The sequence below is a fragment of the Botrytis deweyae genome (genome assembly GCF_014898535.1).
Source record: "Botrytis deweyae strain B1 chromosome Unknown BDEW_037, whole genome shotgun sequence".
NCBI classification, from domain to species: domain Eukaryota; kingdom Fungi; phylum Ascomycota; class Leotiomycetes; order Helotiales; family Sclerotiniaceae; genus Botrytis; species Botrytis deweyae.
The window spans coordinates 246777-269624 of NW_024066244.1; the positions used below are offsets into that span (position 1 = coordinate 246777).

At 43.6% G+C, this 22848-nt stretch overlaps 9 protein-coding genes across 9 annotated transcripts; 6 read left to right on the forward strand and 3 right to left on the reverse strand.

Annotated features, from left to right (window-relative positions):
• Window positions 1–623: 623 nt before the first annotated feature.
• Window positions 624–1600, forward strand: EAE98_010542 (uncharacterized protein; the record flags this gene model as incomplete). Its single annotated transcript, XM_038958163.1, has 3 exons — window positions 624–762; window positions 965–1165; window positions 1230–1600. 3 exons carry the CDS (start codon window positions 624–626, stop codon window positions 1598–1600), a joined length of 711 nt encoding a protein of 236 aa, XP_038805523.1.
• Window positions 1601–2405: 805 nt separating this feature from the next.
• Window positions 2406–4296, reverse strand: EAE98_010543 (uncharacterized protein). The gene is made up of 4 exons (XM_038958164.1): window positions 4147–4296; window positions 3903–4026; window positions 2894–3587; window positions 2406–2797 (listed from the first exon to the last, which is right to left on the reverse strand). The coding sequence occupies exons 2-4, from the start codon at window positions 3992–3994 to the stop codon at window positions 2666–2668; spliced, it is 918 nt and encodes a 305-aa protein (XP_038805524.1). The 5' UTR covers window positions 3995–4026; window positions 4147–4296; the 3' UTR covers window positions 2406–2665.
• A 1277-nt stretch (window positions 4297–5573) lies between these two features.
• Window positions 5574–7172, forward strand: EAE98_010544 (uncharacterized protein; the record flags this gene model as incomplete). Its single annotated transcript, XM_038958165.1, has 3 exons — window positions 5574–6030; window positions 6080–6398; window positions 6452–7172. 3 exons carry the CDS (start codon window positions 5574–5576, stop codon window positions 7170–7172), a joined length of 1497 nt encoding a protein of 498 aa, XP_038805525.1.
• A 477-nt stretch (window positions 7173–7649) lies between these two features.
• Window positions 7650–8818, forward strand: EAE98_010545 (uncharacterized protein; the record flags this gene model as incomplete). The annotated part of the gene is made up of 4 exons (XM_038958166.1): window positions 7650–7708; window positions 7776–7869; window positions 7926–7980; window positions 8028–8818. 4 exons carry the CDS (start codon window positions 7650–7652, stop codon window positions 8816–8818), a joined length of 999 nt encoding a protein of 332 aa, XP_038805526.1.
• A 723-nt stretch (window positions 8819–9541) lies between these two features.
• EAE98_010546 (uncharacterized protein) lies at window positions 9542–10885 on the forward strand (the record flags this gene model as incomplete). The annotated part of the gene is made up of 1 exon (XM_038958167.1): window positions 9542–10885. One exon carries the CDS (start codon window positions 9542–9544, stop codon window positions 10883–10885), a length of 1344 nt encoding a protein of 447 aa, XP_038805527.1.
• A 620-nt stretch (window positions 10886–11505) lies between these two features.
• On the forward strand, window positions 11506–12228 carry EAE98_010547 (uncharacterized protein; the record flags this gene model as incomplete). The annotated part of the gene is made up of 2 exons (XM_038958168.1): window positions 11506–11770; window positions 11924–12228. 2 exons carry the CDS (start codon window positions 11506–11508, stop codon window positions 12226–12228), a joined length of 570 nt encoding a protein of 189 aa, XP_038805528.1.
• Window positions 12229–13299: 1071 nt separating this feature from the next.
• On the reverse strand, window positions 13300–13996 carry EAE98_010548 (uncharacterized protein; the record flags this gene model as incomplete). The annotated part of the gene is made up of 3 exons (XM_038958169.1): window positions 13300–13619; window positions 13685–13763; window positions 13856–13996. 3 exons carry the CDS (start codon window positions 13994–13996, stop codon window positions 13300–13302), a joined length of 540 nt encoding a protein of 179 aa, XP_038805529.1.
• Window positions 13997–17563: 3567 nt separating this feature from the next.
• Window positions 17564–18352, forward strand: EAE98_010549 (uncharacterized protein; the record flags this gene model as incomplete). The annotated part of the gene is made up of 3 exons (XM_038958170.1): window positions 17564–17720; window positions 17800–17841; window positions 17934–18352. The coding sequence occupies 3 exons, from the start codon at window positions 17564–17566 to the stop codon at window positions 18350–18352; spliced, it is 618 nt and encodes a 205-aa protein (XP_038805530.1).
• Window positions 18353–19729: 1377 nt separating this feature from the next.
• On the reverse strand, window positions 19730–22202 carry EAE98_010550 (uncharacterized protein; the record flags this gene model as incomplete). Its single annotated transcript, XM_038958171.1, has 2 exons — window positions 19730–22011; window positions 22061–22202. 2 exons carry the CDS (start codon window positions 22200–22202, stop codon window positions 19730–19732), a joined length of 2424 nt encoding a protein of 807 aa, XP_038805531.1.
• Between the last annotated feature and the right edge of the window lie 646 nt (window positions 22203–22848).

The window sequence follows — 22848 nt, forward strand, 5'->3', positions numbered from 1 at the left end:
TATATTCGTTATCGAATTTTGTGAAATTTGGAGGGGGTTTGAGTGGTACGTTGAGCGGAATTAAGGTCCTGCTTTCTATGGTATCATGTTTTCTGTTCAGATGAACCTACGATGACAAGTATCAGACCGGCAGTGTTGATGAAGCTCAGGCCGCAGGCGAAAGGTTTTGTAGATGTAGAACTAGAGAACGGCTTTTCTCTACTCCTTTCTTTTGGTCATTGGTGCTTGGTAATTAATTCCAAAGAACCAATGTTAATAGAATGCCGCCATGTAGCTGTTGCACGTCAGTTTTGAAGTATGGCGCAATCGGTATTGAAATAAGTCTGTGAAATATAACAGTAAGGGCTGTCAAAACAAGTGAGAGGTGTATCAATTACCCAAAGCACTAGGCCGCGTCTCTTAGGCAACAGAAGAGACTGAGCCATGCTGAACTGAAGCTATCGTCTAATGTAGGCGAGCGAAAATGTGAACATCGGATGTAAACAAATCAATAATAACAAATATACGCGACTTGCAACCGACCACTGCCTCTTCACGCACTCCCATTCTATCGAATTTACATTGTTAAATCAAACTTCTATATCTGCTCGTTCACTCGCTATTCACTAGTAACACATTCAATCATGCCTCCAAAGAAAGAACCGAGATTTAAGCCCAAGGCCAAGAGGGCGAATAATGAATTGAGAGCCGAGAGAGCTAGAGCGGAGAGAAAGAGGTTGGCTGCAATTGCAGCACATGCTGCTGCCGTCCGAGTAGAAAGGGGTAAGCCAACTTCCTTCATAGCACCATGCGCTTTGTTGAAGCCATGAGTTGGTGTATCATTTTTCAACGTGAAATAATTGAGATATGTTCATAGCTGCACATGTTCATATCTGTAAATGTCCCAATTTTATCCATGATTATCATGGTGTGCCTGAGAACCTCACCGTTGTACTCTTCATACTAACAAATGCTACCATGACAGAGCAAGAAGAGTCGAGGATGAGAGAGGGAGAAGGAGAGGAAGAGGAAAGACGTGGTGCTTCGGCACATAATCCTTCTGGCACTGGTGGATTCTGGGTGGGGGGTAATGAGCGTTGGGATGAGGAGGGAGGAGATCTTGCGGGCGTTTCTGCGGGCATTAGCTCCAGCACGTTTTCCGGTCTAACATATAGACCAAAGAACGGTAAGAGGAGTTATTCATTCTCATCGATGAGAAAGAACCAGGCTAATCATGTTGATGTATGCAGCACCCACGCCTGCGCAAATGGAGGAGCAGCGCCAGAAGCAAAATGAGCGCCGCAAGGCACACAAAAGAAAGGTTCGGCAGCTTAAGCGCGAGGCGGCAAAGAAAGCCGATGCCAAGATTGTTAAGGGTATGGCCCGTTTGAGAATCGCGGAGCGGATTGCGGCGGGAGAGGAAGTCGCTTTTGATGAGGACGAGGACGAGGAAGAAGAAGATAGGCTCTGGACTACGGTCCTCGGTAACTGGAGTCTACCGGACGATGACGATGACGACGATGTATGTGGGGGAGCTGGTGGGCTCGGGGATTCATTCGGGGGAGGATCTGCTGGCGCTGGAGGCCAAGGAGTAAACCAACTCCTTCTCTCCGGAAACTAAATTGCGTGTTGTTTCGTTGCTTTGCGAGCTCTACGGTGGTTAATAGATAGAGTGCCGAGCTCCACATGCCTTTGGATTGTGGGCGGAGTCTTGGGCTCTATCTTGATCTGTCGTAGAGCCGCATCGCATTTTATTTTATGAGTTAGAGCTGCTCTGAGAGCTGAACGGGTTGTAGATAATATCGCGATTTTTTCAATTATGCGAGATCATTTGATTTATACACATTTCTTTACCGTAGCGATGAGAAAGCACCACCTCAACATCACCAACCATCCAATCCAACATCTCCTACACAAGAGAAATTCAATAAACTAACTAACTCTCTTATCCACACATCACATAAAGTAAACTCCCCAAAAACATATTGTATATCGGACATCGTACACCTCAGCGAATATCGGACATTTGATATCTTACACCCCAGCGAGTGATCCCAAGCCATCAAATAATTAAGTAATTAAGATATATATAGATATACCTACCTACCTACCTACCCACCTACCCACCCAGAAAAACAATCCAACCAACCAAACTTTCCCCGCCAGATAATGTATCGCCCAGAAAAATTCAATAAATACTGAAAATATAACTTCGAATGAACTTCTCCCAGCACTCTGAGAGATGATAATCCAGATCCCGATAACATATACGATATACCACACTCAGTTGAAGATACATTGATTAGCAAACTATGCCAACCTAGATAATGCTGATCGTCTGCTATTCTATGCCTTCTCATATATGGAAACCTTCTGCTGAATCAGATCCGAGTCACGCTAGTGATATTAGCCTCCACCCCCTCTTCTCCACGCCTTGCTCTCCTTCTTCTACCCTGATGAATTTCAGAACCCAGAACCACATTTTATATTCCGAATACTAGCCTCGCATCAACTCACTCACATCACTAATCATACTTTAAATTTCAAAAATCACATGATAGTGAAACTCATCGGTCTTCATTCATTCATTCTAGCGTGATATCTATCTAAAATGATCCAGCCTAATCTACCAAGTGTACGCTAAAATTCAAGCAAAAGAGCTGATGATTCAATCAAAATAAAAGATCTATTGAGGAATGCCGGTACCACGGATAGCATCGACTTGTTCGCTGAGAAGAGCGTTGTTGGATGGAGCAGCGAGAGGTGGTCCTTCGGGGGTGACGTAGGCTTTTGTCATACCGCCGTCGACAACGAAATCCTTTAGTTGATGTCAGACAAGAGGGTTTTGGGGGCTTATAAAATGGTGGGAGGATAGGGATGGACGGAATCAAACAAAAGGAAAAGAAAAACATACCTGTCCGTTGACAAAGCTACTCTCATCACTAGCCAAGAATAAAACCGCTTGAGCTTGCTCAATAGCCTCTCCAAATCTTCCACTTGGGAAGTGGATCTCACGTCTAAGTCTCTTGGGTTGATCATCTCCCAACCAATCTTGAAGAAGAGGAGTGTTCAATGGAGCTGGGCATAAGGCATTGAATCTGAATCCCTCTCTTGCGTGAACAATAGCCAATTCTCTTGTCATGGCCAAAACTGCTCCCTTGGAAGCGGTGTATGCTAATTGAGGAGTAGCAGAACCGACGAGCGCAACAACAGATGCAGTGTTGATGATAGAACCACGGCTCTTCTTGTTCTTACGCATGGAAATGACGGCATGTTTGCAACCAAACCAAACACCCTTAACGTTGATAGCTTGAGTCAAATCCCAAATCTTCTCAGGGGTATCAATAGCATCGGCATCATCAGCATGCATTATTCCAGCATTGTTGAACATGATATCAATACCACCCCAAGATTCGAGATGAGCAACTGCGGCCTCGATATCAGATTCTTTGGAGACGTCGCATACTTTAACTTCAACTTTGTGGGCGGATGGAACTAGTTGTCTGAGTTTTGCGGCGGCTTTCTCGAGTGCTGGTGCGGAAATATCGGCCATGAGGATATTGGCGCCTTCTTTGGCGAAGAGGATACAGGTTTCAAGACCGATTCCTCTGGGGAGGGTGTTAGTATATGTTGATGATTGATTTGATATTTAATATGGATATTTTCGCGACATAGAATTTTCCGTGTAACACTCTCACGGCCGCTCAGATAATGCCGTCGCTCGACCCTTTACAAAAATGAAGAAAGTCACGTGTGTGGCCATACCAAACACTCTCATTACTCGGAAGGACTTGATAAGGGCATAACTCTGAATAAAGAAGAGAAAGCAGATACGATACTCATCGTCCCGATCTTTCAAATCCCGCAAATCTCGAATCACGCCGAAAATACCATATCAGGAAAAGACTGAAGACATGACTCACCCAGCAGCACCAGTAACGATGGCATTTTTACCATGCAGTCTTCCCATTTGGAAGCTGTTGATGGTGGGAACTTTGTCTCCGCTGCCAGCCATGTTGAATGTATTTTTGATTTAAATACTGTGTTCTATTGAAGATCTTGTCAGCGATTGATGAACTCTCCAGCAAAGAAAGCGTTGTTGTTATAATGTTCTTGTAACAAACAAACACTACTTGTCTCTGTCTGACAACGAAAAACGAAACTTACTCTTTGTTCCAGATATAGATATGTTTGATGGTGTAGAAAAAGAAGAATCTCCCGAAGATTTGATAAAATTGTTGAAAACTATTCACCCTTTGTAGAAGTGTAGAAAGAACTCGAAATGATGCGAAGAATTGTTATGAAATAATTATTATTTGTGATGACAATTGAATTTAAGAGAGAGAGAATGTGGATGCTGATGTGTCACTGATATAATCAAGTACGGAGCACACACAAGCTCATTCGTTATCGTTCCGAAGAACATCCATTCCCGAAACACGATTCAGTCATTCAATGAATGGCAAATGAAACTCACCGCTGCGTTTTTGATAAAGAGAGAATGGAACTGATAGGGAAAAGAGAATGAATCGTGAATCTGTTATAATGCTCTCCAAACTCCAAGGGAACGCGGGTTCAATGACTGAATCAGGAAATAGAAAACCTCAGATGATTATAGATATGGATCATTGACTGTAGTGGAGGGGATGGATGTTGGTATTGGTATTGGGTCTTGGTTCAATTGATACAACACAGCTTTTGGGCGATGTTTCATGTCTAATACCTCATCTCATGGTATATATATATGTACTGGTTGCTTTGAGGTACCAACGTAGGTATTGGTCGCTTTGGTATAACAGCCTCAAGAGCTGAGTTTGAAGTCGAGTTGAGCTGAAGTGCAACCATCCTGTCGCGGGGTACGGTGGAGTGAGACTCTCAATTCCTTGATAGGTGAAGAGACGACAGATGATGGTCCACCAGTCAGATGATAATAATTGTCATGGGCAATCTCCTTCAATGGTGGGCACTATGGAATTCTGAGGAGACAATGAGACAATGAGACAATGAGACAATCAATGCTGTCGTGATTGCTATCGCTCCTGTTGACTAATAAAGTCATAACGATACGCCTTTTACACGAATCTTCGTGTAATCCCTTTGGAACAGATCAATACATGTAGTTATCTCTTCTCGTTACATATGATGATTTCGTGGAATAATTTGCTGGGCATTGACGCACTGCGTAGTTGTTCAGTACATCCATGGCTGCATATCAATCATTTTCAGTAAGATCTGTTGCCATTTTAACGAACAAGCACCCTCCGAATATTCACCGACACCCTAGACTGCTCGAATCCGCCAAGTGATGGTCGTGTGAGGGATGATAGTATTAAAGCAGCATCCACTACAGCCCCTCGCGTTATCGCAGAATCTCTTATCGCAAATGGTCGGGAAACTTCCTTGCTTTACTCTCACCACTCTTTCCCCCCTCTTATTATTATTAAGTAAGGTGTTCAACAATCTAAACCTCCCTCCACATTCGACAAGCCAGATCCTAGATATCCTTGGAACTCAATCGGCCAATCGTTCTCAAAGACACCAAGCTTAACAAGTCCCATTCACTCTTTACGATTCCCTCTCAACTCAACGTCAAGATGCCAGATACTCCAGAATGGATAGCTTCACATAAGCAATGGGATGAAAAGACCGCCGAGAATCTCACCGCACTTCTCGAAAATGATACCAAAGTAAAATTGGCTGGGATAGATGTCGATGGTATATTGCGCGGGAAGCTTGTCTCCAAGAAGAAGTTTCTAGGTATCGCCAAAGAAGGGTTTGGATTCTGTTCGGTCATCTTCGGATGGGATATGCATGATCAGACATATTTCAAGGAATTGAAAATCAGTAATGCGGAGAATGGTTATCATGATATTATTGCGATTCCGGATTTGAGTAGTTTTAGAAGGATACCTTGGGAAGATAACGTGCCATTCTTTCTAATCAGCTTTTATGATCCGGACTCCGGAAAGCCGGTTTCTGCATGCCCGAGGGGATTGTTGAAGACTGCAGTGGAAAAGTTACAAGCCAATGGTTTGGGTGCAATGGCTGGAGGTATGAGCATCTGTGGACTGTCATAGGCGTTATAACTAACAAGTTTAAGCTGAATACGAGTTCTTCCAATTCAAGGCGCCGGCGAGCAATCCTCATGCACCAATTTCCGAAAGAAACACTTCTTCAACAGCAACCTTCCTAAGAGAAAACCCCGTCGATTCCTTACCTTCGTTGACCGAAGGAATGTTTGGATATAGTTTAACTAGACCAGTTCATAACCAAGATTATTATTATGGGATATATGATGCATGCGAACAATTCAATTGTGGAATAGAAGGATGGCATACAGAGAGTGGACCTGGTGTTTTTGAGGCAGCTTTGGCATTTGGGGAGATTCAACAAATGGCAGACAAAGCAAGCTTGTTCAAGTAAGTTTGGAGATTTCCCTACCATTCTAAGGACGAGAGGCTAACATTGTTAGATATGTGGTCAAATCAGTCGCAACAAAATACGGCATCACCCCATGCTTTATGGCCAAGCCACGTCAAGGGCTCCCCGGAAATAGTGGGCACATGCATGTTTCGATCGTCGACAAGGATGGCAAGAATCTCTTCTTCCGAGAAACTAAAGATACGGAAGCAAAATGGAAGGATATCGAGAATCTTTCGGATATGGGGCGTCATTTCCTCGCTGGAGTATTGGAAGGCCTTCCATATGTCATGCCACTTCTCGCACCAACAGTCAACTCTTACAAACGTCTAGTCGAAAATTTCTGGGCTCCAGTAACCGTATCTTGGGGGCTTGAACATCGTGCAGCGTCTGTCCGTCTGATCGCACCTCCAACTTCCAAACCCGGTGCCACACGTTTTGAAATCAGAGTACCAGGTGCAGATACAAATCCATTCTATGTACTAGCAGCTATCCTAGCATTGGGGTGGAGAGGAGTAGAAAAGAAATTAGAAATTCAACAACCACCGTTAGGAAAAGGTCAAGATGTAGGAGGTAAAGCAGATCCAGGGGTTAGATTAGCGAAGAATTTGAAAGAAGCCACGGAGAAGTTCATGGAGAAGGATAGTATAGCGAGAGAAGTGTTCGGCGATGAATTCGTAGATCATTATGGTGGTACCAGGGAACATGAAATCAGACTGTGGGATGAGGCAGTAACGGATTGGGAGGTTAGAAGATACATCGAGAGTGTCTAATTGTTGGATAGATGGGTACTATATTAAGAAATATGAAGCCTTTATTTTGGACACCTGGGATTTGCACTGTTCGCTGGTTCTATGGACTCGTGCTCGTGTGGTATATGTATGTTATTAGTCTGTTGGTATGAGCTGATTTAGAATAGCCAGCATCTGCCTGTAACGAAATCTTTAAATTATTCCTCTGCTATCACTTCTCCAGTTTTGGTGAACAACACCGGTAATTATCACAATCTCGCTTTACTTTATTCCCTTGATTTCTTTCCTATACCAAATAATAGGCATCCAACTAGCAAGCTGAGTAAGCACATGCATAATAGCTGGTGTAGCTAAGCCTCAAAGGTGGGATGAATAGGTGTTTGTTGGGTGAAATGTTGCAATGGGGATCTTATGATTACTGACCACACCAATTAATAAATTCCATTCCTAGAAACATCCAAGGTACTGTGGATTAGTCCTGAAGTACAGAATATCGAGATGACTTCGAATACATCTGATGGGGAGACTATAAATGTTTTATTCTATGGTCTTGGAGCGTAAGTCACTATCTAATGTTATACAAGCATACAAGCAGTTTGGGTCTGAGCTAATGCGGGGTCGCAGGATTGGCTCTGTTTATGCATTCATTCTAAGTCGAGTATCAAACGTACGATTAACTGTCGTTGCAAGGTCAAATTATCAGGCTGTGAAGGAGAATGTGTGTTTAGTTTCATGTCACGAGTGGCTCATCAAGAAAGCTAATTTGCTTGATAGGGACTGAAGCTTATCAGTCAGAATCACGGAGAAAACATCTTTTACCCAGCTAACGGCAAGCTTTCGTCCTTCAACCTCATGTTCGTTACTAACATTCTATAGTCATCAAAACACCCGACGAAGCACCAGGTCATTATGATTATATAGTTTGCTCTAACAAAGCCATTGGCCAAGAAGCCGTAGCTAGATCTCTTGCACCAGTAGTTTCCAAGTCAACAACTATAGTACTTATCCAAAATGGCGTTGGAAACGAAGACCCATTCCGAGCAATTTATCCTCAAAATACCATCATCTCCTGTGTTGCGTGGACCGGCGCCATTCAAAACACACTCGGCATCGTTCATCATACCAAAAACGAGAATCTGCAACTAGGACTCTTCACAAATTCGAATGTATCAACAGAAATTGAGAACCAACGATTAAAGATCTTTTCGGATCTATTATCCACCGGAAAAACACCACATGAAGTTTTCTCTCCTTCCAGATTGCAGACCGCTCGTTGGGAAAAAGTCATTTGGAATTGTGCCTGGAATTGTCTAACCACACTTACACGTCTCCATACACACGAGTGGCTCAACTCTTCCCCAGAAGCTATGTACATGACGCGAACGCTCATGGGAGAAGTAGTTGCTGTTGCACGAAAGATGGAGGTAGATATCAAAGATGATTTGATTGATAGATTGATAGAGAGGATACTAGGGATGCCGAGTATTGGTACGAGTATGTTGACTGATGCGTTGTGTGGGAGACAGTTAGAATTAGATGTTATACTTGGAGTGCCAGTTAAGAGGGGTAGGGAGTTGGGGGTGGATATGAGGGTTTGTGAGACGGTTTATACGTTGCTTCAAGGAGTGGATTTGGGGTTGAGACAAGGAGGACCGAAGAGTACTTGAGATTGAGGACGCGATGAGATTGGGAAGCGAATGGATGCTTTGTAATCTGTTCTAAAGAATGAGATGGAAGAGTTCATGTTTTTTCATGATTTGTGGTCTAGATCGGTCGTAGAACTCATGCATTTGTCAACCAAAATGCTGACAATTATTTATTCGACATTAACTTACAACAACTCTGAAAGATATGACTCGGTATCGGCGGAACTAACAACAATACGACGGATTCCTTCACCAAATGTGCCTTTAAAGTAATCCAATCCAATATGTAATATACACAACATCTTTTCAAACAGATCGACGTTTCAACCTGCCTATTCCGGATAGGTAGATGTAAGATGCATCGGATCTGCATATCCAGGGATCACCGGAAGTAGTGGGGTATATCCGGCTAGGCCACTCTTTTTCAACATCACAGCAACATGACATCTCGAATACAGCTGATTCATGTACCTAATAGGCATCAATATTATATTCTTTCTGGATAATCATAGTACGCCAATTGATTGCATTGATGAATTATTGGATACTTAGATTGAATAATCTAGGCAGAAACTTCTACTGCTTTCCTCAAATATCCTTGACTTTTCGCCGCTCTCGATATCTCACTCGCCTTCCTCCAAACATTTATCCCTTAAGCATTCTTCCAATTCTTCCCCCTTTACATAACCGACGCAGTCTCTGTACCTACTCTCAAACGCGCTTCGTCCAAGAAGAAACACAAAAATGTCCCTCCAAACCTTCCACCTCTTTTCCGCCCTCCCAAAAGAACTTCGTGATCTAATCTGGTTTCATGCACTTCCTCCCCCGCGTATAATAGGGGTTGAGGAGAATTTTGAAACACTTTCTCATTTCGAAAAGAGGACTTTTGGAAAAGAAATTGATGATAGGAATGTTCATCCCGATTTGGAATATTTTGGAATCGATATGATGGCGCCGATGATACAGGAATTCGTGTTGGATAATGGGTTGGATGTTGAGATTGGGGATTTGGAATCTGAAGGAGACGCAACAAGGCAGAGGGAGAAGGGTAAGGGGAAAGAGAAAGAGAAAAGAGAGTTTGTACCTTTGTATTTGAAATCAAAGAACCCTCATTACCGACAAGGCATCACTCCCTCCCGACTTTCTGATCCCCTCCTCTACTCCTACTACCAAGCGACCCGCCGCGGATTCCTGTATTCCCATTCTCCCATCCCTTCTCTCCTAAAAACCTGTCGCGACTCTCGCTCCTGCATGCAACGCCTCGGCTACACCCTCACATTCTCCACTCGCACCTCCCCTCCCCGCACCTGGTTCAACTACACTCGAGACATCCTCTTCCTGCGCGCCCTTGACTCTGACATCAACGAAGGGATCATGTCTGAGCTCGTCGACGGCACCGGAACAAACATTGGACAATTTCGTCCTGCGGAATTCACACGGGTGCGACGCCTCGCGCTCGATTTCTCCAAATGGATCGGTCGGGACGAACACTGGCAGTATGAAATTGTGCGAGTGGTGAAACTCTTTCAACATCTGCATGAGTTATTCCTGGTCTTGAATTGCGATTGGTGGTTCCAGGATATTCGCGGGGGCTTCATCACGGGACTTCCGAAACATCCTACTTTTGCATCCGCTTCTTCTTCGCCTACGAATCCATATTTCTCTCCGGATTCTGCATCCTCGCGTCCCTTCCCGATTCCCGCGCATTGGAAATCAGGAGGCGGGATAGATTGGAGTCATGGTGGAGGAACCACGTTGAAAAGTCCTGCGAATTCGTCGTTTCGGTGGGGATTTCGAAAAGTGGAAAATGAAGGGGATTTTTGGAGAGATTATGTGACCCCTACGCCTGGGACGTTTGCGCTCACGAATGATGGGAATTATCGGTTTAAGATTAGGGAGTTTGAGAGGAGAGGGGAGGGAAATGGGAGGAGAGAGAGGAAAGATTTTTTCGAGGAGTGGAAGAGAGTGGTGGAGGGGAGTTTGAGGGAGAAGTGGGAGGAGGATGGAGAGAGAGGTGGTGCAGAGTGGAGAGTGCCGAAGATACAGTTGGTTTTCTTGAGACAGGAGGATGGTTTGGATAATATTTAATCGGAAGCTTTTAACTGTTTGAACATTAGACGAGACATCTCCCAGCTTTTCGTCGGATAATGCATTGTGATTAAAATTGTAAACAAAAGAGATTCCATACGCGACTTTTTGCCCTCTGCATTCCACGTTCTCATGCATCCACAATCACAATATCACCACGTTTATAAACAATTGATTAGGTGGATACTTACTTTCTATTCACCATCACTCATCCATAGTAGCAAAGATGGCATGCGAAAATCAAAAGTCGGGGAGGAAGTTTAAGCCCAAGCCACGAAGGGCAACACCAGCCGAGAGGAGAGCGAGAAATAAGGCAGAGGAGGCGAGACTGCAGTCTGAGGCTAATGGTGCAGCTGCAGCTCAGGCAGCTAGACTTGGTAAGTTTGAGGATTTCGTGTAGAGAGACTCGATATTTGACGTGGGGAAAATGTTTTGGGATCCTTTCGTGATGGTCTTGGATGGATTGAGTGAAGTGTTGGTTGTGTGAAGATCTGTGATTGGGAGAGAATGTTGATATTATGTTTTGCTATATTATGGTGGGATTAATGAGTGTCTACTGAGTGATGTGAACATTAGCTTTGCTGAAACTCGCACATTTGATGTGTTGAGGATGAATTGGAATGTTTATTCTTGCAAATCCGGTGGTAATATTCCTCTTTTTGATAGAGGAGCAAAAAATCGAGAGAGAGGCGGAGAAGATGGAAGAGAAAGAGAATGCTATGACTGCAGCTGCAGAAACTACTGTTATTCGTCCTGGCTCTGTTCTTTCTCCCAGCGAGGGAAGTGTTGGTGGAGAAGATGATCAGGGGATTGGAGGAAGAAGTGGTGTTATTCTGGGAGCTGGCGGTGGAGCCATACATCAGAATCTAGTCTCACGACCAAAACGTAAGAGATTTCCTTTCTACTATTTCTGAGAGCCACTTATGAATCATTCAATATTTCAAACATTTCCTCGCATCCAAACATCATCGATAGACACAGCTAACCATCTTCTTACTCATCGATAGCCCTAACCCCAGAGCAGCAATCTGCTCGAAGACTCCACCTTGCGCTCCGCCGTCGAGCAGCAGATGTTCGCCGCAAGGGAAGCAGGTCGCGCTGCGCGAAGAAAAGAGTGCGTCGGTCTCATCAAGAAAGTGCGTAATCTGCGGATCGCGGAGCACGCCGCTTCTGGTGGCAATATCGACGATGAGGAAGAAGATGATGGAGAAGAAGATGATGAGATCTTCGAGTCTCTTTTTGCGGGTGGCGATTGGGGAGATGACGATGAGGAAAAAGATGGAGGTGGTAGTGGAGGTGGTGGACTTGGTGGAATGTTTGATGCCCAAGCCATGATGGTCTAGATATTTAACTTTTCTGTAGGAATAGAAGGTAGAGATCAAAAATAATCATTCGATGATACCTATCAGGGATTCAATAGGACTCGACTCACCCAGCGCAACCGCGCAGTTCTCCTCCACCTCTAGCCTCAAACAAGAATACGACCACAATTCTACTTACTACGGCAGCAGATACTAAATTGGAATTATACTGGTGGCAGACAGAAAGAGACATTTGGGACATATAAGAATGCGGAAAGCAAGGCACAGGGATACCGGAGTTGCGAGAATGCGAAGAGAATTAGATAAAGACGCAGAACAAATAACCCATTAAATGCCGTTTATTCAGCTTTATATATTCTTGAGGAACATAATAAGCAATCTTCATCATTCAAATCAGTTCTCTGCAGATCGTTCACCGATCCGTGTGAGCATGCCTAGATTCAGTGTTCGGCCATCCAAAGAAACTCGACCGCACAAGATTCGCCCGCAGATTACCTTCTGGTCCCGTCATCTTGATCAACAATTCCAAAGTCATAAGATAGAGGATATGAATGTGAAATTGTACTTCTTGGTTATAGTTAGGTTTTAATGGGGGGCAACATAACAACGCATGTCATGTTCTGGAATTTGTAGTAAAAGGCTATCCTTGATTCCAATCCATTTGGTCATCGATCTGAAGCTCACTATTGTCGACGTCGAGGTAGATCAATGACATGTAGTTAATAGAAGCTTCATGATCCAGGGGAGTATGTAAGCAAGTGGGGCCCCTAGACACGAGCTGTAACATCACCTCATCGTCACCCCGAAAACAATCCTTCTAGAATTACTTCATTGTAGTTGAGGTCAGCCGTATACACAGCATCTGAGACGGTCACTTCATTAATGATACACTGCCCTCGCGCTCCTTAGCTACTTCGACCTCCCACGCCTGTTCGTGGAGTTGCTAGTGTTTCTGAAGGGAGGCTAATCCTCAACGAACAACAAAGCTACGACGCATGTCTAGTGTACTTGGCAGCATAATAAGTAAGAAGCTCAAAATATCGTGAAAAGCTCTGTGTTTAATGTAGGGATGTTATGTGTTGATTCGATCATCTAGACTTTTGGGCGAAAAGCGAGTCCAACAAATGTCAACCCAGCTCCCGAATTCATTCCACCCCTATCCTCTCCAACTGCCTCATTTAAATCCTTGACATCGCTCATGCTATCCCTAGACCCAACTTTCAAAGGTCTCTCCCCTTGCTGTCCGACTTCACCTTCGATATTGCCGTTCCTTTTACTATCCCTGGCTTCTGTTTCCTTGCTAGCCAGTAGTTCAGTTGCTTCTGCAGCGTTGGCTTCAGCGATTCGACGTTCCCGTCTTCTTTTCTGTTTGGCAGCTTTAGCAGCAGCAGCTCTCGCCTCCTTTCTCGATACTATAGTGTAGGTATGTTATTTTCCATGCAAATCCAAATATAAGCCACCCTGATCTATGACTTACGCTTTGTTCGAGAGGCTTCGATGACAGCAGCGGCTTCCACGGCAACCCTTCTGGGCTCTATGATAACGAAATATGTTAGCTTGATTCCATTTGGTTAAATGAACATTGAAAAGAATCAAGGTCAGCAAGGTGGGGGGAACTCTTCAACTTGCCCCTTTCTGCTTGAAATACCGCTTCTTCCTGTTTGCAGGCTTCAATAGTTGAATTGCCAGGTTCTTGTCTTCTTCTCTCCAATGCACTAAGATTTACTTTGTGCGCGTTTGCATAATTGGATTTCTTGGCCTTTCTTAATCTTACTCGATCGTATGCCATGATGTTGGGCAACCTAGCTTGTTGAATTTGAGTGTAGCTAGCGTAGAGGTTCGACGATAATTCCAATTGTTATTCCCAATATATTCGTTTATGTTGCTCCAGTTGAGTTGTGTCAATTATTTTCGGTTTATAATACAGAGGTGCATGCTATTTTCGTACGATAACATACTTTTATCTGAAGTTTCAAATTTCCCCGCCTTCTCAGCCTCCTCTATATTCACTATTAAGCCCTCCAAAACTCTCACAAATGCAGCGTATTAGAATCTTCCAAAAATTCATCCGCTCTTATCAATTGGTTCCTTGTTTTCTTTAAAATATCAATAACTTATGGTAAATAATTGATAGTTGATTTATACAAGTAATGCATCACCACTAAGTTGCCTGCCTTATCCGTACTATATAAGGTCCCGATTAGCATAATTTCCAAATCTGTGTAGGAAGATTTACCTTTCTTGAGATTCATGGAAGTCACAGTGTCATGCCTTTGGTACTCATGACGCTCGTTTAGTCATGCCTCTCCATATCTTCATCCGTGTCTGACTGCAAATCTTGCATCTTATTTTAAGACTCACCATCTATTCTTTGTTTATGCTTCTTTCCTTTTTCTCTACGATTCTCCATCAGTCGCTCCCACAAACTGGGATGATTGCTTCTAGCTCTCGTCATTGTGATTGAACTGTTGTTGTGTGAATGTATCGTTGGAATAGTACTACCGTTTTGTGCCAGGTAGTTGATGGTGAGTCGGAAGGGTTCTCAAAGTTCAAATTTTGAAACTTTCTAGTGTTATTTGTATATGCAAGACTATGCGTTTCCTATCCGCTAGATCGGGGAAGCTTAATTCGCTGAACCGGCTGGCGTTTTGTCCCGTTCTAATCGTTTCAGTGTTTGATAGTAAACTGAATAGTCAACGACTTTCATCTATACTTTCCAACACTCTCCTTTTTAATGCTTGCGGACGACTGGAATATAGTGCAGAAATACGTGAATATACCTAAGACTCATAGACGCATCGCATAGTCAGTGTAGCATTAGCTATAGATAGACTAAATTGATTGTGAATTTAACACTACTGTTACGTAAGATTCATGCTGTGCATGATAAGCATACATGCTTGGTGCTATCTGTTCACACTACAATTCTAAAACGACAGCCATTATTGTTCAATATCTAAAGATGGATTTAAAAAATAAACTTGGTTTCCTGAATCTTTCTACACAGTCTAGAAGATCAATGTCCAACGAGGTATATTTTCCAAAAAATCAAATACCGAATCTTATCAATGTTGAAAACTCAGCCAAGTGTCTAGGTAGTTGCATATGAGTACTGCATCACTGCCGTGTACTCATTAAAACATCGGTGTTCATACCACCATCGAATATCGAAAGTGGAACCATTGAAGAGCTCAAATGACAACCTTCGATTGGCCGTCACCTGTTTCATTCGAATGCATAATCTGTAGGTAGTCACAGTGAGAGAATCATAAACGTATCCTTAGCTGGGGCTAGAAATGAAGGAAAATTGCATGGTTACGCGGGTTTGAGTCGAGCCTCATTATCTGATTGATGGGCATAAAATGAGGGCAGTTGTTAGCTTTTAAAGAAGAGTCTCATTCCATGATAGTTACTTTTTTATTAGCATGAACCAAAGCGTCTTGTTTGCTCTGATGTGGGAGAATGTTTGGGATATGGATAGGTGAGATGATATTTCGAGATCCAGAAGGGATTATATACTGTGAGGGTGTTGAATGTGTATCAAATATCACATAGCACTCACGCCTGGCCTAGTGGGTTGCTTTGATGATTGTGGGTTGATGGATAAAGTGGGTCCGGGGTTAGCCAGGAAAGTCTCCAAAGAGAGGGTTTGAATCCCTTAAACGTACCACAACTGTAGACCAGATAATGAGCGCCAGGTTGTGGAACTCGGAGCCTTAAGTTAATAGCTTTTTGGTGTTTTTTTCTCTTTTATATTCAATTTTTTTCTTAAGAGTCATTGTTATTGTTGACTGTTAGAACTTGAATAACAGGTTTAGTGCTCTAATGCATGAATCATTTTCATTTCCATCCATGCTTGCAGGATAATATTTTATTCTGATATTAAAACGTTGTTGTTAGCTATTTTATCAGTAGGAAGAAGAAGAATCAAAAACACCCCCTCAAAGTGGAAAAATACGCCCGTGTGAGCCTACATTTGCCTTTTAAGAGCGTAGACTTATCTGTCGCCTAGTGAAAAGTTCATTCGACAATTAAAACGATTGAACAATTTTACAGCTTTGTCTGAGTTTGTGACTGCGCCAAACCAGATAACCACAAATTTTTGCTCTATGCGAACAGAAACAAGAGGAAACCTGCCGTGAACATGCAAAGCGGCTGTATTGATGTCCGTTTAGCACTGGCCCCAAACGGCTAAGCGAAGGCAAAGTGGGGACCTGATGACTAATCAAAGCGCCCAGCATTGTAGAATAAGCACAACAATCAAGAGATAGAGAGACATACAAGCTTCAGGGAGTGTAAGGAAAGGTAGACCCCAAGCTGCTGAATTAATATATCACCAACTGATGACATGATCCACAGTCAAATTGCCCAATATAGAAACTCAAGTTATGCGTCTGATCGATAGCATTCCTTGCCTACAAGCTGATCAGTATTCAACAGTATCATTTTTACATTAGAGGGCTATGAAATGAAGAACTTTTACCATTCTTTCTAAAATCTCTCTATAGAGGAATGGACTTACCAGTCTATTAACTTAATTGCTCAATGCAATTGCTTTCGAACCAATCGAAAGCACAACCATTAACACCGTATTATTGTCTGTTTACATCCAACACCACCTTCCCTTATCACGCAAATTGTTAGAAAATTAAAATCCTGCCATGTCTGCTGATTAAATCGGATTGATGTTGGCAAGACTTCAATATCCACACAAGAAGGGCTTTTTGATGCTGATGAATGTCGAATTATTATCCAAGGATCCCTGAAAGCAAGTCTTATTCTACTTCGTTGCAAATATAAGTTGATCCGCTACCCTTAAGCATCGTTTTTCTGTCAAAAGATTGATGCTAAAGTATTGTCTATTAAACTGAGTTCGACAAATTTGCTTTGTATCTGGGATCTGGGTGACCCATCATCTACACCGATAGACTAAAAGTACACACTTCAAATATCCAATAGTCATATGATACTCAAGGCGACTTTGGTGTACAAGCTTTTTGGAATTATCCATTACCATTCGTAAACCCAAAGCTTTCCATAGTTGAGATATGGTTCGGAGTATTGAAAACCTTGTTTATGTTAGGTTGTGCGAAAGTCACGAGCACGAACGTATTCACTATACGCGTCTCCAATTTAAAGATGTTAATTTGCCCAATGCCCATTGGAGCCGTCGCCTAATCAATCGATGTTTGAATTTTTCATTGGATAGCATAAAATTATAATGACTTAGTCATCAGCGACTTGTGAGTTATCAATGTAAACTAGCATTCGTGAATGTTTCGAAGTTTTTAGGCATCGTTCCAGCCCAGATACCACATCCTCTCTCTGAAAATCTAAAGAGTACAAGCAAAGCGCAATGGCATATATGAATAAGACATCGAAAAAGGCGAAGCCAAACTACACTGCGGCCCATAGAGGTCACATGCGTGCTTTGGAGCATGAGCGACGTGCGTCTGCCAAGAGAATCATCCGTGCCAACATCAGGGCTGATATGATTTTCGCTGCTGAACAACGTAAGTTACAAGGTTCCTCCATTGATCAAAATGACTTGATATGAGTGCAATTGAGCCAATTTATCACACGATATTTTAGGTGCAAAAGCACTTATTCCCGTTCCGCCTCCATCACCAAAGAGTACGTCAGGTCCAAAGTTACAGATACATTGCTTAAAAGCATTCTCCATGATCATGCATAGAAATACATCTGTTGACACATATGCCTCCTAGGGTCCAAGAACGAGAAGGAAAGACGTGCGGCCGCTGCTGCTGCTACCAAGCAGAAACGTCACGATCTCAGAGCTGCTGCAGCAATAGCTAGAAAAGAAGCAGAAGAGAGGGCCGAAGCTGAAGAAAGAGCGGCTGAAGCGGAAGAAAGAGCCGAAGCAAACGAAGTTGCGAGCCTCGCTCGGCAGTTTTGGGAATTGCGGTTGGCGGAGCGGTGGTTTGAGGGTGGCGAGAATGATAACGAGGATGACTACGATGAGGAAGAAGATGAAGGAGAAGTGAAGAGCAAGTTGAGGGGTTGGTTTGGGCTGTGTGAGAAAGACGACGATGCGGATGAATCTAATGGTGGAGGTAACAGTGGGGGAGGCGAGGCGAGAATGGATGGAAATGGTCAGGTGTGGTTCGAGGCTTGGACGTGGTGATTAGATTTGTGTGATTTGTGTTCTGGAATGAATGAAAGTTTAAGGTTTGGGCTCTACAGTACTGTTGGAGGGTTTTTAGACGGAGTCTCAGGCTCTTTTGGCATTCCAGGCGTAGAAGAATACGGCTTCTTTCTTTTTTACCCAGGGCTGAATGAATGTTTCAGTTACAAGCCACTCTCCATTACCACCACTAACTACCTAGGTAAACTACGGGACTTGTTCCAGAATCGTGCAACCTAGGGATGAGTTTGGTATCCCTTTCATCCACGGTTCAGTAATGATAGCCCACATAATACCTGTGAATTTGATTCTCTGAAGTGAATTATTGCCATATCTGTCAATAAATAAAATAGATGCTGGGTTAACGTTTCTCCACCATACCACTATGACAATTAAGAATTGGGAGCACCATTTCTATCCATCTCTGCGCAACATCATCCCATCTGACCATCATTTGCATCAGAGATTCCAGATGAATGGCTTCTGAATTATATCACCATGGTCCGTCAACGTTGGCAGAAGCCAATTCGAAAGATAGGGTTCGATTTCAGGCCGGTAAAGGGTTGAGGAACCACCTCGTGTAAGTGACATGGTATGCATGCGTGTTTGCCTTCTCTGACTCCAAAATTCAGATTGCACCAGGCTAATTACAAGCCATCCACAGAACAGCCTACGGATTATGAATAGAGAGATGCAACATGCGGCGCCTTTAGGCCAGAGGGAGGCACAATACCCTGGGGCAGAATACAGGACCGTTTGTGGAGGTGTCAACATCGCTAAATAAATATGCGTTATTTGTACAGCAGAAAAACCGCAGCAACTTTCACCACAGCATCAGCCTCGTGTGATAGTCAAAAGAAGAATTTCAAGACGAAAACTAGTGTACGTTTAATACATCATGGCCCCCGATCGTTCCTCTGAAGACCTCGGAGATAATATTATTCGTAGCAGAAAGACTAAAGAAGCGGGAAAAACGAAAGAAGAGCGCCAGGTGACGTATCCAAAGCGTCGTAACGCTCGTCTAAAACTGGGTACATGATTGGCCCTATCAGAGCTGGAACTCAAGTGATGTCTGTACTTTAGGCATTGGGGGCGGCGAAGAGGATAACGATAAAGATGGCGAGGATGACAATGATAATAACGAAGAAGATGGGATGAATATTGAGGAGTATGGATTTGGATAAGGGTCATGATGTAGACGACTATGACTGGAGGTGGAGGGCATGGTAAAGAAATTAAATGGAACTGGTTGGTACGACTAAGGACTAGCTTAGCCAGTCATAGTCGCTGCTGTTCGAACTCAAGGATTTGTATAACAATACTAAATATTATTTTGATTACACTAAATTTAACAGAATCCCACACACCATTAACCTTTCACAAAGGCGGCGCATTAGGATCCTCCAAACATTGGTCCACCCTCATCAACTGCTTCCCCGTTTTCTTCGCAATGTCAATGAACTGTGGCAGATAGTTCACGGTCGACTCGTACAAGTAATGCATCACCACTAAGTTCCCCCCCTTATCCACATCACTTTGGAAATTTGTAAGCTGATTTTGAGGTGTATCACTCAGGGCCCATAGCCAATCCTGTACATCAACCGACCATTCGACGAATTTTGAACCCGGAATAAGCGCAGCAAGACGCTGACGAACACGCGCGCCTTCTGTGCCGAATGGAGGGCGGAAATAGGTTGATGTGTGACCGGAGAGGGCGGTTGACACTGCGGAGATGTCATTGTTGAGTTCCCAGTCTATGGATGCGAGGTTTGGTAGGCCTTCCATAGGGGGATGCGTGTAGGAATGATATGCTACTTGATGACCAAGACTCAACATGTTGGAATAGACTGTTGAGAGATTCGTAGATGGGTCAAGGAGAGCTGCACCAACGGTGAAAAATGTTACGTGGATACCTGCTGCTGCGACGGAAGAGACGACTCTTTGGGCGAGTTTTGGATCACCGTCATCAATTGCGAAAGCGAACGAGTTAGGACGTGTGCAGGAGAATATGAGAGGTGCTGTTGGTAACTTGGATGGAACCAGGAAGCCAGATGGAACGGAGTTAACGATTTCCATTTTCGAGATGATAGTATCATCGGAGGTATAGAAACCCTTTAGCGCGAAACCGACGCTGAGTTTGCGGTCGATTTCGAAGTGGGAGATTGGTACATAGATGTCGGTCTTCGCTGAGTTGGAGTATCTCGATGCTTCCACAGAATCCCATGTGAACGGAAATGGGCTGAGATTGGGATTGCAGGTGGGATTATGTTGCTGAAGAGCAATGGTAAAGGCATTACTTCCGGTAAAAGCGATGTGAAGATAACCTTTGTCGTTTGGTGTAAAGTCGAGGCATCCATTGGAAACTTGAGTGTACCAACCAAGGTCAGAATTACCCTTGGTATTGATAGTAAGCTTGTTTCCAGATTGTTTATAGGTTGCGGTCTCATCTCCACCATGATAAAAGCCAAGGTTGTTAGAGTCTGCATTTCCGAAAGTATCGATAACATATGCTGAAGGTCCTGTGGTTGCCGGAACGGTCGAAGACGGCTCAACGACGGGGACAGTAGTGGGAACTGGGTAAGCGGTTCCTGTATTACCACAATAGAAGGACATCGGACCGAGAGTGATTGGCTTGCTAATGCCAGAAAATAGAACAGAGATCAAATGATCAGTGTCGAGGCCCGGAAATTTGGAGAAGGGAATGGTATAGAACTTCTCAGTACCGTCAAAACTCCACCCCAGATCCGCAGACGAGACGTCTATTAATGTGGGGTTACCAGAATCACAAGTCTTCGAAGTCTGCAGCTCGATACCCAATGTGGTCCCTTTTGGAGCCTTGATAGTCAATCCAATCCCGCCATATACGTTGGTTGCTTTTAAGCAGCCAAACATGGTATACCAATAAGACGATCCATCAGCACGAGATGTTAAAGTGAGATGATTATTAGCCACAATGACTGAAGTGGCGGTATCCGCTCTTTCTGCCACTGGTGACATACTACCATCATCGGAAGATGGTTGCAGCATGGCATTGTAGAATAAGAAAGTCAATCGAGATTGAGATGCAAAGTCATCAATCAACAAGTTCGTGCAAGCTCCTGCTGGAGCCGAAGCACTGACGCTGCTGGTCAGAACTTTTGAGGTAACACTTGGAGTGACAGTGCTCAAAGTGGTAGCTAAGGTATTTGAAACAGTCGAAGAGCTACTCGTCACAACAGCTCCCTTGGTGGTTATCGTACTAGAAGTTGGGATTGAACTTGATGAACCTCCGGCACCACCGGCACAAACAAAGTTCGTCTGGCCGATCTCCCAAGCACCGTTGACATTGAAAGATTCCCACAGAAGCCCAGAAATTGCATCTAAATTGGCTCCAGAGAAAGCACTGAGTTGTACCGTGATAGTTTGGGTAGCTCCGGTCATTCCAGTGATAGTGGTGTAGTAGCTTTTATAAGTAGTAGCTGTACATGAACTCTTAGTCTGTAGCTCTAGATTGAACGAATAGCCGGCAGGCCCTTTGACTGGAAATGTTATTGCATTGTACTGCTCGGTTTTCGCTTTCACGCAATCGAAAGTGGTGTAGAAATAACTGTTGGCCTTGCTGGTGAATGTGAGTTTCTTGTTTGCAGTATCGGCTTTTAGACTGGTAGTTGTCCCGTCGTCTGCATCGTTTGTTAGAGCTGGCATCGCAAACTTGTAGGAGTGACTTACCACTTGTCCATTGTCCAAGAGCATTAGTATGGCTGGAAAACTTTGCATAATTATCAATTAATAGATTACTTGAGCAGGCAGCTCTCACAATCGTAGCGCAAGATACCACCCCCCATACCAGATCACCCAATGATAACTTCATTTTGCCGACGGGCAAATTCAAATAAATGCGAGCTTCAAATTTAGATCATGAAGCAGAAAAAGAAGTAACTTCAAAAAGAAAGGACGCCGACAACGATTAAACGTGTCGAGCTATGGGATGCTTGTATACAAATGAATATTAAAAGCTGAGAGAAAAAGTGGTATGATCTGAGGAAAATATGCAGCTACTTAACACTTTTCCATTTTCACGGTTGCACGTCAAATCTGCACAAATCCTTGGCCTGCATGCAATATATTCGCAAGTGTCCAGACTTTATCGCTCGGGCCTGGTGATCTTTATATCATCATCGCATCTGATCTTTACACCTGATAAATCACCCCAAGAAATCCAAGACACGAAAAGAAAGTCCAATCCACCTGCATTAAGAAGAAAGAAAATCTTTCACCACTCATTATATCACGCACCAACCGAATTGAGTCTGGATTTCCAGGTACCACATCTTGGCATCTCGTATGGTGGCTTGCGACCCGCTTTTTGAATGCTGATCTTTTCGGGTCTTTGACGCCCCAACGGATCGATGCATAAGGCTAAGATTCTCGGCTGAGAGATGTACGAATCATATGCGGAGAAAAGGAGATCACTCGGATTTGGTGGGTGAGGTTAAATTTAGACTTATTCCGACTTG

Bases quoted from the DNA above. Each gene is read 5' to 3' on its own strand.
- EAE98_010543 (XM_038958164.1), bottom strand. From the start codon at position 3,994: ATGGCTGGCAGCGGAGACAAAGTTCCCACCATCAACAGCTTCCAAATG. The intron at 3,588-3,902 runs GTGAGTCATGTC...CACCCTCCCCAG, and splicing joins ATCGTTACTGGTGCTGCTGG to AGGAATCGGTCTTGAAACCT. The intron at 2,798-2,893 runs GTATGTTTTTCT...CATCAACTAAAG, and splicing joins GTAGCTTTGTCAACGGACAG to GATTTCGTTGTCGACGGCGG.